Source organism: Borostomias antarcticus, assembly GCF_949987555.1.
Source record: "Borostomias antarcticus genome assembly, chromosome: 2".
NCBI lineage: Eukaryota > Metazoa > Chordata > Actinopteri > Stomiiformes > Stomiidae > Borostomias > Borostomias antarcticus.
This window is the reverse complement of record NC_140235.1, coordinates 41843328-41859059: the sequence shown is the minus strand read 5'-3', so window position 1 is coordinate 41859059 and position 15732 is coordinate 41843328. Positions and strand designations below refer to the sequence as shown.

General features: G+C 49.4%; 2 protein-coding genes across 3 annotated transcripts in view; one reads left to right on the top strand and one right to left on the bottom strand.

Annotated features, from left to right (window-relative positions):
- Positions 1 to 4058, top strand: part of crata (carnitine O-acetyltransferase a) — a 17831-nt gene extending 13773 nt beyond the window's left edge. The window contains exons 13-15 of one of the 2 annotated variants that reach the window (XR_014630967.1): positions 126 to 263; positions 1771 to 2047; positions 2078 to 4058. Coding sequence is in view for 1 of the 2 variants with exons in the window: in XM_084455967.1 (XP_084312093.1) it covers positions 126 to 263; positions 1771 to 1986 (354 nt within the window). In the remaining variant the exon portion in view is untranslated. Of the gene's footprint in view, positions 1 to 125; positions 264 to 1770 lie in introns of both variants that reach the window. The other variant, XM_084455967.1, reaches the window with a different exon arrangement.
- Positions 4059 to 7283: 3225 nt separating this feature from the next.
- On the bottom strand, positions 7284 to 15282 carry LOC311323521 (organic cation/carnitine transporter 2-like; the record flags this gene model as incomplete). The annotated part of the gene is made up of 10 exons (XM_084455761.1): positions 7284 to 7437; positions 7914 to 8049; positions 8960 to 9142; positions 9700 to 9914; positions 10068 to 10162; positions 10526 to 10652; positions 11892 to 12063; positions 12161 to 12315; positions 13096 to 13199; positions 14896 to 15282. 10 exons carry the CDS (start codon positions 15280 to 15282, stop codon positions 7284 to 7286), a joined length of 1728 nt encoding a protein of 575 aa, XP_084311887.1.
- Positions 15283 to 15732: the final 450 nt, after the last annotated feature.

Genomic DNA, 15732 nt, shown 5'->3' with positions numbered 1-15732 from the left:
GTTTGGTCATGGCGTTCTCTCTGTGTGGGCGGGGCCTGGTTGTTTGGTCATGGCGTTCTCTCTGTGTGGGCGGGGCCTGGTTGTTTGGTCATGGCGTTCTCTCTGTGTGGGCGGGGCATCCTCAGGCCATCCATGGCCAGGCCATCGACAGACACCTCCTGGGCCTGAAGCTGCAGGCCATCGAGGACCTGGTCTCCATCCCTGAGATCTTCATGGACACGGCCTACGCTGTGGCTAACCACTACAACCTCTCCACCAGCCAGGTAGGACTACAACCCCCACCAGTAGAACTACAACCTCTCCACTAGCCAGGTAGGACTACAACCTCTACTAGTAGAACTACAACCTCCCCACCAGTAGAACTACAACCTCTCCACTAGTAGAACTACAACCTCTCCACCAGCCAGGTAGGACTACAACCTCTCCACCAGTAGAACTACAACCTCTCCACTAGCCAGGTAGGACTACAACCCCCACCAGTAGAACTACAACCTCTCCACTAGCCAGGTAGAACTACAACCTCTCCACTAGCCAGGTAGAACTACAACCCCCACCAGTAGAACTACAACCTCTCCACCAGCCAGGTAGAACTACAACCCCCACCAGTAGAACTACAACCTCTCCACTAGTAGAACTACAACCTCTCCACTAGTAGAACTACAACCTCTCCACTAGTAGAACTACAACCTCTCCACTAGTAGAACTACAACCTCTCCACCAGCCAGGTAGGACTACAACCCCCACCAGTAGAACTACAACCTCTCCACCAGTAGAACTACAACCTCCCCACCAGTAGAACTACAACCTCTCCACTAGTAGAACTACAACCTCTCCACTAGTAGAACTACAACCTCTCCACCAGCCAGGTAGGACTACAACCCCCACCAGTAGAACTACAACCTCTCCACTAGTAGAACTACAACCTCTACTAGTAGAACTACAACCTCTCCACCAGTAGAACTACAACCTCTCCACTAGTAGAACTACAACCTCTCCACTAGCCAGGTAGGACTACAACCTCTCCACCAGTAGAACTACAACCTCTCCACTAGTAGAACTACAACCTCTCCACTAGCCAGGTAGGACTACAACCTCTCCACCAGTAGAACTACAACCTCTCCACTAGTAGAACTACAACCTCTCCACTAGTAGAACTACAACCTCTCCACTAGCCAGGTAGGACTACAACCTCTCCACTAGTAGAACTACAACCTCTCCACTAGTAGAACTACAACCTCTCCACTAGCCAGGTAGGACTACAACCTCTCCACTAGTAGAACTACAACCTCTCCACTAGTAGAACTACAACCTCTCCACCAGCCAGGTAGGACTACAACCTCTCCACCAGTAGAACTACAACCTCTCCACTAGTAGAACTACAACCTCTCCACTAGTAGAACTACAACCTCTCCACCAGCCAGGTAGGACTACAACCTCTCCACCAGTAGAACTACAACCTCTCCACTAGTAGAACTACAACCTCTCCACTAGCCAGGTAGGACTACAACCTCTACTAGTAGAACTACAACCTCTCCACTAGCCAGGTAGGACTACAACTTCTACTAGTAGAACTACAACCTCTCCACTAGCCAGGTAGGACTACAACCTCTCCACCAGTAGAACTACAACCTCCACTAGTAGAACTACAACCTCTCCACCAGCCAGGTAGGACTACAACCTCTCTAACCACTCTACTCTACCTCTACCCACCCCTCCTCACCTCTACTCTACCCCCCCCCCCCCTACCTCTACCCCCCCCACCTCCGGCAGGTCCCAGCGAAGACGGACTGCGTCATGTGCTTTGGGCCCGTGGTGCCGGACGGCTACGGCGTGTGCTACAACCCCATGGCCGATCACATCAACTTCTCCGTGTCGGCCTTCAACAGCTGTGAGGAGACGAACGCGGCGCGCATGGCCCAGGCCCTGGAGGACGCCCTGCTGGACATGAGCACCCTGCTGGAGACCACGCCCAGGGCCAAGCTGTGAGGCGCGGCCACGCCCAGGGCCAAGCTGTGAGGCGAGGCCACGCCCAGGGCCAAGCTGTGAGGCGAGGCCACGCCCAGGGCCAAGCTGTGAGGCGGGGCCACGGAGCCACGGAGCTGAGACACCATAAAACTCTCTCAGAGAATTAGGACAGGTCTGGTTAAGCCACCACCAGACTGATAAAGACTGTTTAACTAGTATCATCTCAGACCGGGCTCAGGACCAGCTGACACACTGGTCCAGACCAGCTGAGAGACTGGTCCAGACCAGCTGAGACACTGGTCCAGACCAGCTGAGACACTGGTCCAGACCAGCTGAGACACTGGTCCAGACCAGCTGAGAGACTGGTCCAGACCAGCTGAGACACTGGTCCAGACCAGCTGAGAGACTGGTCCAGACCAGCTGAGAGACTGGTCCAGACCAGCTGAGACACTGGTCCAGACCAGCTGAGAGACTGGTCCAGACCAGGTGAGAGACTGGTCCAGACCAGCTGAGACACTGGTCCAGACCAGCTGAGAGACTGGTCCAGACCATCTGAGACACTGGTCCAGACCAGCTGAGAGACTGGTCCAGACCAGCTGAGACACTGGTCCAGACCAGCTGAGACACTGGTCCAGACCAGCTGAGAGACTGGTCCAGACCAGCTGACACACTGGTCCGGACCAGCTGAGAGACTGGTCCAGACCAGCTGACACACTGGTCCAGACCAGCTGAGATGTCCACTGACCGCTAAGAGAGAATATAGAACTCAGTATGTTAAACAGTGTCGTGGTTTGATGTCCCCCTGTGAGGATGTGGAGAATTAAAAGTCTCATTATCCTCCACACTCATTATCTCATTATCCTCCACACTTCTTCTTCAGTCCCAGGTGTGAAGCAGACACATCTTCTTCCCACTGAAATGTTGCCATATTTAAATCAATGTTTTTAGGCTACACAATGACATCATCGAGCACAAGAGATGTCTGCTTTGAGAAACGTGTGGTCATGTGATCTGTGTGGTCATGTGATCTGTGTGGTCATGTGATCTGTGTGGTCATGTGATCTGTGTGGTCATGTGATTCCTGAGCTGTGATGTGTGATTCCTGAGCTGTGATGTGTGATTCCTGAGCTGTGATGTGTGATTCCTGCTGCTTCCCTCACAGCTGTGTGCTGGAGAACATGTGTGTGCAGTGAGGGGAATTATGGGATTTCAAATATGACTTCCATGTTTGTGTGACTTTACATTTCATATGTGGAACTAAATACTGAACCCAGTCTAGTAATGGATCAGATGTGGTTTACGAAGGTCTCAGATGTGGTTTACCTGTTTCACTCAGTCGTTCTCATGAATGCATCTCAATCATATTTTTTTGTCAGAGTTTTGCCAATACAAGAGTGGGAGTCCATACCTACGCACATTACATTGAGACTTTAAAATGTTGTAAGACTGTGATAGTAGCTCTGCCACGTTTGAAAAGCCAGTGTGGGTTTGGGATGCTCTTACCGGCGTTGTTGGCCTACTGTAAAGTTACTGTTTAATTACATCATTGTACTGTAAATACAGAGATATGATGAATTATGAAAAGGCCTGTTTCATGGTCCTTACTGTAAAAGGCCTGTTTCATGGTCCTTAGGGTTAGGGTTAGTACGTGTAGTACGTTATTGTGTTACTGAATAGCAAGGATTCAAAGCCTGAGCTGTGTTTAACATCCACTCATCTCAAATAGCTTTCAAATGCTCAAATAGCTGATCATCATAGTTACTATAATCATCATTGAGGAAATTCATTGTTATTTTTGCACACATGGGGTGAGCTGGTTAAGATCAAACACCCGCCTCTTCTGAATCAGTGCTTCACTTACCTGAGAGGATATGGGTCACCTTGTGGATTTGATCTGTTGGCTTTTTCCCAATCTAATATAAATCAATCCCCATGATTCACTAACTATGGCTTAATCACTGAATTATAGTTCCATCAAGCGAGGAACACAAAGATATTGTCTTCTGTGCCATTTTGTTTGCAAGTATTTCCATCTGTATTAGTTGTGAAGCAAAATAAAGTTGGGGTAATGTGTAATTGTTTGGTTTAACATTAACCTTCATGTTTGTTTATTTAAAGGATCCCCATCTAAAGACTTCCTGGGTCCACAAACATCAAACATTAATACAGTGACAATTTATACATTCCAATAAAACGTAAACAAAAATAATTCAGTTCTGTAAAAAGTGTCAGTTGATCACCTGTAGGTGTGTGTTCCTCCCCCTAGAGGGCGCTGTGTGCCACGGCTAGTCAGGTGGAACAGGACAGGAGAACTGAATAATAATAATATAAATAATATCAACAAAGACCGGAACTCATCTCTCTACGGAGGGAGACCAGTCCTTTAACTCATCTCTCTACAGAGGGAGACCAGTCCTTTAACTCATCTCTCTACAGAGGGAGACCAGTCCTTTAACTCATCTCTCTACAGAGGGAGACCAGTCCTTTAACTCATCTCTCTACGGAGGGAGGGAGACCAGTCCTTTAACTCATCTCTCTACAGAGGGAGACCAGTCCTTTAACTCATCTCTCTACGGGACGGAGACCAGTCCTTTAACTCATCTCTCTACAGAGGGAGACCAGTCCTTTAACTCATCTCTCTACGGAGGGAGACCAGTCCTTTAACTCATCTCTCTACGGAGGGAGACCAGTCCTTTAACTCATCTCTCTACGGAGGGAGACCAGTCCTTTAACTCATCTCTCTACGGAGGGAGACCGGTCCTTTAACTCATCTCTCTACGGAGGGAGACCAGTCCTCTAACTCATCTCTCTACAGAGGGAGACCAGTCCTTTAACTCATCTCTCTACGGAGGGAGACCAGTCCTTTAACTCATCTCTCTACGGAGGGAGACCAGTCCTTTAACTCATCTCTCTACGGAGGGAGACCAGTCCTTTAACTCATCTCTCTACGGAGGGAGACCAGTCCTTTAACTCATCTCTCTACGGAGGGAGACCAGTCCTTTAACTCATCTCTCTACGGAGGGAGACCAGTCCTTTAACTCATCTCTCTACGGAGGGAGACCAGTCCTTTAGCTCATCTCTCTACGGAGGGAGACCAGTCCTTTAACTCATCTCTCTACGGGAGGGAGACCAGTCCTTTAACATCTCTCTACGGAGGGAGACCAGTCCTTTAACTCATCTCTCTACGGGAGGGAGACCAGTCCTTTAACTCATCTCTCTATGGAGGGAGACGGGTCCTCTAACTCATCTCTCTACGGAGGGAGACCAGTCCTTTAACTCATCTCTCTACGGGAGGGAGACCAGTCCTTTAGCTCATCTCTCTACGGAGGGAGACCCGTCCTTTAACTCATCTCTCTACGGAGGGAGACCAGTCCTTTAACTCATCTCTCTACGGAGGGAGACCAGTCCTTTAACTCATCTCTCTACGGAGGGAGACCAGTCCTTTAACTCATCTCTCTACGGAGGGAGACCAGTCCTTTAACTCATCTCTCTACGGAGGGAGACCAGTCCTTTAACTCATCTCTCTACGGAGGGAGACCAGTCCTTTAACTCATCTCTCTACGGAGGGAGACCAGTCCTTTAACTCATCTCTCTACGGAGGGAGACCAGTCCTTTAACTCATCTCTCTACGGAGGGAGACCAGTCCTTTAACTCATCTCTCTACGGAGGGAGACCTTTAGCTCATCTCTCTACGGAGGGAGACCCAGCTGCCCCGTGCCTGAACGCCTCCCTGACCCTCTGAGGGAACCACAGACTCTGGTCTCTTAAGACTTTTCTAAACACTGACTTATTTAAACGCTTTTTGTATGCGTCTATATATTTTATATATGAATTAGGCTATGAATTATTCTGCTTGTTTGTTTTCAGAATTACTTTGAGATGTTCAAAACAAAAAGTCCTTATAAAATGATTTATTATTTATTATTTATGCTGATGACTTGCATCATAGGTGGGGATAGTTCCCTGTTCACTTGTTTGATGATCAGAATCAACATACTCACTCACTTGACTGACACTGATGATTTCCTATGTTTTGAATATCCTTTAGTTTGTTGTGTGTTCTTCCTGTAAATGTGTTTTAATCCTGATTGTGCCTTTTTGTTGTTCTTACTGCTGTAACACAATGACCCCCGACCCTAGGGATCAGTTAACGAGGGGTATCTATTCATCTGTGTTCGTCCTCTCACCCTCACACCCAAACGCCTGGGCGTACATGATCAATAAAGCAAACATGCTAAATGTCCCTCAGTGCTCCCGGTAGTGGATCAGCTGGTTTTACATGTGATCCTGAACCAGTCAGTCCTGGTGGGCGGATCCATCAGACACACACATTCAGCACTGGTTCATTTAGCTTTAATGGTAACAAGCAGAGTCTTGATCTTCTCCAGTAAAGAACAGACGTCCAGATGGAAGCAGCCTCAGTCTCTGTGCTCCGGGAGGATGTGGTGTTTTGCAGAGGTTCATATTCAGTGCCTGGTTTCCCAGAATCCCCTGCATGTTCACAGAATCCTGTTGAGTCATTAGTTGATTCAAAGACTGCATGCTGGGAAATGTAGGATTTCCGATCAGCATTTGACCTCAAGGACTACAGCTGGGTTATCATGGACTACAGCCGGGTTATCAAGGACTACAGCCGGGTTATCAAGGACTACAGCCGGGTTATCAAGGACTACAACTGGGTTATCAAGGACTACAGCCGGGTTATCAAGGACTACAGCTGGGTTATCATGGACTACAGCCGGGTTATCAAGGACTACAGCCGGGTTATCAAGGACTACAGCCGGGTTATCAAGGACTACAGCCGGGTTATCAAGGACTACAGCCGGGTTATCAAGGACTACAACTGGGTTATCAAGGACTACAGCCGGGTTATCAAGGACTACAGCCGGGTTATCAAGGACTACAGCCGGGTTATCAAGGACTACAGCTGGGTTATCAAGGACTACAGCCGGGTTATCAAGGACTACAGCTGGGTTATCAAGGACTACAGCCGGGTTATCTCTTCCTCCTTTTTCCAGGATGTGGGCGTTCATTTGAGTTCCCCTGCACAACCTGCATGGAGAGATATGAAGTTGACTTAACAATTCTCATAATTACAAAGTGATTGTGTCTGTATGGAAGGGTTGTAACGAGGGTTCAAGTCTACATGTGTCCCAGCGAGGGGTTCAAGTCTACATGTGTCCCAGCGGTCTACGGTCGCCTGGTAAAACCACCCTGACCAGGTGAGCTCACATCCTGTTCTCTCCAGGATCAGTCTGGCGACGCTCAACAGAAATCTGTGCTCGGCAAAAACCTTGCCCGTCCAATCAGCGTCCAGTTTAGTTGATGACAAAGATCATCCATATGGCGCCGATTTTGAGGAAGTTGGTGAAGATGCCGTCAATAAAGTGGGTTGATCCAACCACCTGGGAATCATGTTGATGGACGCCCGTTGGCTCCGCCTCTGTGGATTTCTCCTCAGCCCAGTCCACACTGGTCCAGGGAGCGACTGACCGACCGTGAGCTCACGTGATCAGGAGGGTCTTACTGGACGAGGCCAGGCCCATGGAGGCGTGGCCAGGTCCATGGAGGCGTGGCCAGAGTGAGTGAGTGAGTGAGTGAGTGAGAGAGAGAGAGAGTGAGTGAGTGAGTGAGAGAGAGAGAGAGAGAGAGAGAGTGAGTGAGTGAGTGAGAGAGTGAGTGAGTGAGTGAGTGAGAGAGAGAGAGAGAGAGAGAGAGTGAGTGAGTGAGTGAGTGAGTGAGTGAGTGGGTGGGTGGGTGAGTGAGTGAGTGAGTGGGTGGGTGAGTGAGTGAGTGAGTGAGTGGGTGGGTGGGTGAGTGAGTGAGTGAGTGAGTGAGAGAGAGAGAGAGAGCGAGAGAGAGTGGGTGGGTGAGTGAGTGAGTGAGTGAGTGAGTGAGTGAGTGAGTGAGTGAGTGAGTGAGTGAGTGAGTGAGTGAGTCAGACCCACCCTCGGCATCTCTGCATCTGGTCCATGGTCTCTGGCAGGTCTTTGAGGAAGGTCTCCGGCAGGAAGAGGTTGGAGACGGCCGAGCTCACCGTCAGGCTTCCCATCAGGATGTAGGGGAGGGACTTATTAAAGCTGCCTGTGGACACACACACACACGCACACACACACACACACACAATAACTTGGAGAGCCTGTATGCATCAAGCCACTATTGTAGGATCAGGTCCCTTCCTAAACCCAAATGCATCTTAGCCAAGAGGAACAACTAATGCAACATTCCTATTATGAGACGTTTATTCGGTCAGCTGCAGGACGTTTGGTTTGTGCAGCGAGGATGTAGGGGGCGTGGCCTGTAGTACACAGACAGTAGGGGGCGTGGCCTGTAGTACACGGACAGTAGGGGGCGTGGCCTGTAGTACACAGACAGTAGGGGGCGTGGCCTGTAGTACACGGACAGTAGGGGGTGTGGCCTGTAGTACACAGACAGTAGGGGGCGTGGCCTGTAGTACACAGACAGTAGGGGGCGTGGCCTGTAGTACACGGACAGTAGGGGGCGTGGCCTGTAGTACACAGACAGTAGGGGGCGTGGCCTGTAGTACACGGACAGTAGGGGGTGTGGCCTGTAGTACACAGACAGTAGGGGGCGTGGCCTGTAGTACACGGACAGTAGGGGGTGTGGCCTGTAGTACACAGACAGTAGGGGGCGTGGCCTGTAGTACACAGACAGTAGGGGGCGTGGCCTGTAGTACACGGACAGTAGGGGGCGTGGCCTGTAGTACACAGACAGTAGGGGGCGTGGCCTGTAGTACACAGACAGTAGGGGGCGTGGCCTGTAGTTCACGGACAGTAGGGGGCGGGGCCTATAGTACACGGACAGTAGGGGGCGGGGCCTGTAGTTCACGGACAGTAGGGGGCGGGGCCTGTAGTACACGGACAGTAGGGGGCGTGGCCTGTGGTACACATACAGTAGGGGCGTGGCCTGTAGTACACGGACAGTAGGGGGCGTGGCCTGTAGTACAGGGACAGTAGGGGGCGTGGCCTGTTACCGAGGTAGATGATGTAGGGGGCGGTGATGCTGCCGATGCGGGCGGCGGAGGAGCACATGCCGATGCCCACGTTCCTGACCACCGTGGGGTAGAGCTCCGCCGTGTAGATGTAGACCGCGCAGAACGCCATGGTGAAGCCGAACTTCCCCACCATCTCCAGGGCCACAGCCAGACCCTGCAGGGCTGAGGACCAGGAGAACCAGATAAACAGAATAACCAGATAAACAGAATAACCAGATAAACATCTCCAGGGATGACTGTTTCTCACAGCCGGTGTTTGAAGACTTGGGAAGTGGGCGTTCCTGTGAGCACTCAGGTCAGAGTTCAACCAGCTTCACATCATGAAGTTCAAAGACATCATAAAATGTCATTACCTGATATTCATATCTGACGAAGCAGCAGTGCAGTGTGATTCTTAGAAGTGAATGAACGTCTGTATAGTTCAACCCTTATCAGGACATTGAGCTCCTCTCTTACTGGGGCAGTTCTGTGGGCTCCTCTCTTACTGGGGCAGTTCTGAGAAAGCTCTCAGTACATCAGGAGCTGGACTGGTTATCTGAAGAGTATTATGGGTGCTGAGCACATTAAAGACCTGATTAATGTGTGGAGGTGTTGAGTAGCTCTTGTGGTGCTCGTTCTTAGACCCAGTAGAATGAGTTGAGCGTATCCCGTTAGTGGGAGCTGGTTCTCAGACCGTCTGTGGGTCATTTTAAAACGCAGGTGAGCATAAAGAGTCTTACTCTCCGGTATGAACGAGATCAGAAGCAGAAACCCTCCTCCAATCAGGAGGAAGCAGGACAGGAGCGGCCTTCTGGGACACGTCTTTAACAGCCATGTAGAGACCAGGTACCCGGGGACCTCGCTGGCCGCGGACAGGAAGCAGTTCAGGTACGGATCCCCACTCAGGTTAGACGTGTTCAGAGATAATCCAAAGTAGCCGATGTTCACAGCAATCCTGAAAAGATGCAATAGAGGAAGACGCCACGTCAAACTCCTGGTAAAGGATTGATCGCTGTGTGTGTGTGTGTGTGTGTGTGTGTGTGTGTGTGTGTGTGTGTGTGTGTGTGTGTGTGTGTGTGTGTGTGTGTGTGTGTGTGTGTGTGCGTACCATAGCAGCAAACACATCAGCGTGGTCAGTCTCATGTTGCTTGTTCTCAGAACATCAAGCATGGTGGCTTTAGTTGTCGGCGACACATCATCCAACTGAGGAAACAGAAGACAAGTCTGTTTGTCCTTGACAGCATATAAATTGATAATCTACTGTACATAACTGAATGTTTTAAATAAACTTATTACAGTAATAATAGTTAATAGTTCTTATAATTTCTAGTGTAGCTTGTTTCTTTTCTTGCAAGTTAAATAATGATCTCTTCACTGTGGATTCCCAAGTGAGGCTCTGTCTTATGCTAGAGGGCATTCAGTTATTTATCCACAAAAAATAAATAAATCAGACATTGGCGTGTGGATGCACGCTGTACATGTGTGTGATTAGTAGGCAGATGGGCGAGATTGGGCTGCATATCTACTTAAGATCTTCAAATAATCCCATTTTAATATCAGCCTCACTTCAGTATGTTTGAAGATGACCTCTGGGGGCTGAACACCGTTCCTCCGGGCCGCGCGTCTCAGGATGACCTCCGCCTCGTCCACCCGGCCCCGGGCCAGCAGCCAGCGAGGGGACTCTGGGATAAACCTGCACACACACACACACACACACACACACACTACTGTTCCTGGGACCAACCTGCACACTCACACACACACACACATACACACACACACACACACACACACACACACACACACTACTGTTCCTGGGATCAACCTACACACACACACACACACACACTACTGTTCCTGGGATCAACCTGCACACACACACACACACTACTGTTCCTGGGATCAACCTGCACACACACACACACACACACACACACTACTGTTCCTGGGATCAACCTGCACACACACACACACACACACACACACACTACTGTTCCTGGGATCAACCTGCACACACACACACTCACACACTACTGTTCAAGAGATCAACCTGCACACACACACACACACATACACACACACACACACAAACACACACACTACTGTTCAAGAGATCAACCTGCACACACACACGCCAGCATTCTCACAGGACTGTTCTATTCTCTTCTATTCATTAATTCATTCATTTATTCATTCATTCATTCATTCATTCATTGCAGGATTTTAATGGACCAAAAATATATATATTTTGCCCTAATGCTCACATGGTAAAATGGTAAATAGACGGCACTTATACAGCACTTTTATCCTAAGCGCTTTACTATGGCCTCTCATTCACCCATTCACACACACATTCACACACACATTCACACACACATTCACACACACATTCACACACCAATGGCGGCAGCTGCCATGCAAAGTGCTAGTCTGCTCAATTTGTTGTTCAGTGTCTTGCCCAAGGACACTTCGACACGTGGACAGAAGGAGCTGGGATTTGAACCGCCGACCCTACGATCATTGGATGACCCACTCTACCTCCTGAGCCACAGTCGCCCACATGTATTAAGGGTTAACTGTCATTCATTCATAGATATGGTATTTCTAAACATGTGAAGTCGATAGTGATTGTGATGGTTTAGTAGTTTTCATTATAAGCCCCTTATGAACCTCTTATGAAACACTTCTCTAACACGACTGGGCCTGAAGCACGTGACAGCAGAGCGGTCGCCCAGAGACGAGCAGTGTTCAGGGAGGGACTAGAGACGAGCGGTGTTCAGGGAGGGACTAGAGACGAGCAGTGTTCAGGGAGGGACTAGAGACGAGCAGTGTTCAGGGAGGGACTAGAGGCGAGCAGTGTTCAGGGAGGGACTAGAGACGAGCAGTGTTCAGGGAGGGACTAGAGACGAGCAGTGTTCAGGGAGGGACTGACCACCACAGGGGGATGTAGACCAGGGTGACGGAGGACAGGATGACCAGCAGGGGACGCCATTCCCTCACGGCGTAGGCGATCCAGGGCAGCGTCATGTAGCCGAAGCAGTAATGCAGGAAGGTTCCCAGCGTGGTGAAGAGAACACGCATGGACTTACTGAGAACCTCTGTTCCTGGAGGACAGAACATCAACAACAACAACTGTCTGGAATGGTCTTCTCCATTTCTATTGGTCAGTTGATCTATTGGTCCATTTTCAACAGTGCTCACCGAGTACAAAGGCCGAGATGTAGAGAGAGATCTGAGAGGCCCCAACGAACAGGAAGAGGAGGCAGAATATCTCCCAGGAGACGGAGAAGGACTGGAGGAAGACGAAGAGGAACTGGGCAGCGAGAGAGAAGAACACAACCCCCTTTCTCCCGAACCTGCGAGGACACAAGGCGGTGGAATTATAATCATACTTAATCATAATCATAATAATAATAATAATATAGGCTATTACATTTATATAGTGGTTTTCCAGACCCATCTGTTTAGTTGATGGTGCCGTACAGACATCAGTCTGCTCTTTTTCATTCTTCATGTCTCTCTGAACCATTCGGCCTAATAGGATGTGCTACAGGGCAGGAATGATGTCTGTCTGCACACATTCACACAACCTTTCTACACATTAGCCAGCTCAACCCAAAACACACCTCAGCTCACTCTAATCTGTGGCCAGATTAGCGTGTCGAGACGGCGACCTAGATATTAGAAGCATTAGGCCTCACTTTTTGATCCAAGCAGAGATTTGGCCGAGTCAATGGGTCTATTCAATAGAATCTGTGTAGTTAAAGTGACTATGTAACTTCAGCTTTGAAATGTCACCACCTACAGCTGTGAGGTTCAACTCAGTTCATGTGTGAAGTCTGGAGCAGTTGGGTTCACATGCCCACACTCCCAAACACGTGAGCAGTAGAAGACCCCCCATGCTGCTGATTGAATATCAGAACACACACGTGGTTTGAACCATGTGGTCGCGCCTCTATGGGACGAGGCTCCCTCAGATCCAAGCTGCTTTGATTTTATTTTATTTTAAGTGTGTGGCGTCGACCGGCACTGAGGTTTAGGAGTTGCTGTAGAAAAGCCAAAACAGCCGTCTACAAAGATCGTGTTTGCTCAGAGGAGCTCAGGGTCATCGTGAGGTCAGCAGGGAGGGGCCGTACCTGTCGGACATCTGACCGGACACCAGGGAGCCGAACAGGTAGCCCACGAAGAGAGTGGAGGAGGCGAACGGGACCTTCCACTCGCTGTCACACACCAGGTCCCACTGGAGACAGAAGACGTGGGATTTATAGATGGATAACATTAACACAGATGGACACACATACACACACACACACACACACACAATCTCTCTGTTGTGGTATCTTTCAGTTCTTAACTTTTGGGTCAAAAATACTTCAGGAGAAAAATGCGGTCAAATCAACAATTTATTGAGCACGCCTCACAGGTCAAATCTTCGGCAATACTCAGTTATTTTACGAGGTAGCGAGCTTATATCTTGGCTTCAGGCCAAGTATCACATGACAAACACATTTGCATACAAGGGATGTACATTAACACAGATCTGATCAACTAGTCTTGTAATTGGTCAACAGGTCATTGAGCTCTGCCCCCCTCGGACATGGGGGCCATTTTGGGTTCTTCCTGTGTCCTCCTAAGATCACGTTACAACTGTAGACTCCCGAGGTGTTATCTTTATTGACTCAGGGACAAAGGAATGTTTACTCAGGACAGGACATATGTTGTCATCTAGATGTTAAACTACTTAAGTTAACAAAGTTCTACCTAAAGTGAAGTTTATTCATTATTCTTAGTAAATTGATTACTACATGAGAGTAATACAAATGTATTGATGTAATACAGTATAAAAATATACTACACTGTCTCTGTCTATCTACCTTTCCCACCTCAGTGAGTGACTGGTAGACATACCGTACAGTATCAGCTGACACACACACATGCACACACACACACATGCACACACACACACATGCACACACACACACATGCACACACACACATAGCATTTGCATTCCTTTGTTTTGCAGCTTCAGCATGGAACGAGCTACAAAAAGAGATGAAAATAGAGTTTCACAAAATGGCTTTGAAGCTGACTTTAAATGCTGACCTGTAAAATGCACTTACGGTTGATGTTTTAAATTTCAGTTTTTATGTTTTATATTAAACTGTACGCTGCGTCTGTGTGCTGCTTTCATTTTGGACAGGCTCTCTTGACAAAGAGATTTTGAATCTGGTTATTTTTTTTATGACAAGTTTAAATAAAATAAATACATATTTTTTCTCATTAAATGAAATAAATAAACAAGACACATTCTCATTTCAGTGACTATGATAGAGCGGTTTACATTCCTGCTGTAACACACACACACACACACCTCAGTGATGATGGAGCTGTATAGGTCAGTGCTGTAACACACACACACACACCTCAGTGACGATGGAGCGGTAGAGGTTAGAGGTCAGTGTTGTAACACACATACACACACACACACACACCTCAGTGACGATGGAGCGGTAGAGGTTAGAGGTCAGTGTTGTAACACACACACACACACACACACCTCAGTGACGATGGTGGAGCGGTAGAGGTCAGTGCTGTAACACACACACACACACACCTCAGTGACGATGGTGGAGCGGTAGAGGTCAGTGCTGTAACACACACACACACACACACACACCTCAGTGACGATGGTTGAGCGGTAGAGGTTAGAGGTCAGTGCTGTAACACACACACACACACACCTCAGTGACGATGGTGGAGCGGTAGAGGTCAGTGCTGTAACACACACACACACCTCACACACACACACACACCTCAGTGACGATGGTGGAGCGGTAGAGGTCAGTGCTGTAACACACACACACACACACACACCTCAGTGACGATGGTGGAGCGGTAGAGGTCAGTGCTGTAACACACACACACACACACACACCTCCGTGACGATGGTGGAGCGGTAGAGGTCAGTGCTGTAGCTCCATCCATCCAGACAGGCCTCCTGCTCCAGACCCGTCAGGTTGACGTCCAGCCTGGGCGCCAGGCCGCGGTCAGACAGGTTCCTCACCACGTCCAGCCTGTACCGGCGACACCGGCTCTCCCCACCGCCCAGCCCGTCCAGGGGGATGACCGCCCCCCTCCAGGCCTCGCTCAGGTTGGCCAGCCCCGGGACCAGGCAGCGATGGCGGGGGGTCGCCCCCACAAACACGATGTACAGACCGTTGAAGCCTGTGCCGATGAAGATGGCGTTCAGGAGGAGGAAGGTGGTCCGGAAGAACGGTCCGTTCTGCCCCAGGAACGCCGTGACCTCCTCATAGTCTCGCATCCTTCACACACTGGGAGCGCTACGTCAGACCAGCGCTAGCGCCAGAGAGGGAGTGGGGAAGGGTTAAGAGCTGCTCTCCAGTGAGACGCCGAGGAGGAGGGGGGGAGCTCAGCAGGCTCCCAAACACAGTCTCCAAACACAGCTGTGTCATCTACCCTCCATCCCCAAACACCATGTGAGGGTCCTCTAGCGGGACACGCTGATACCCCCTCCTCTATGGTGTCCACACACCCGTTAGATATCAGATGAATCACACACCTCAGTTAACTAACCCTGACCGCAGTTAGAGATGAGAAAGATCAAAGGTTTTAGAGAAATGACCATCCGTTCACCCCCCCCCCCCCCCCCAACCCCCCCAGCCCAGACCAGAGAACATGAGAATGATCACAGGTAGAACAGAAATAGTCGTCCATTCATACCAGTGTTTCTGCTGGAAGCCCATCTGACTTC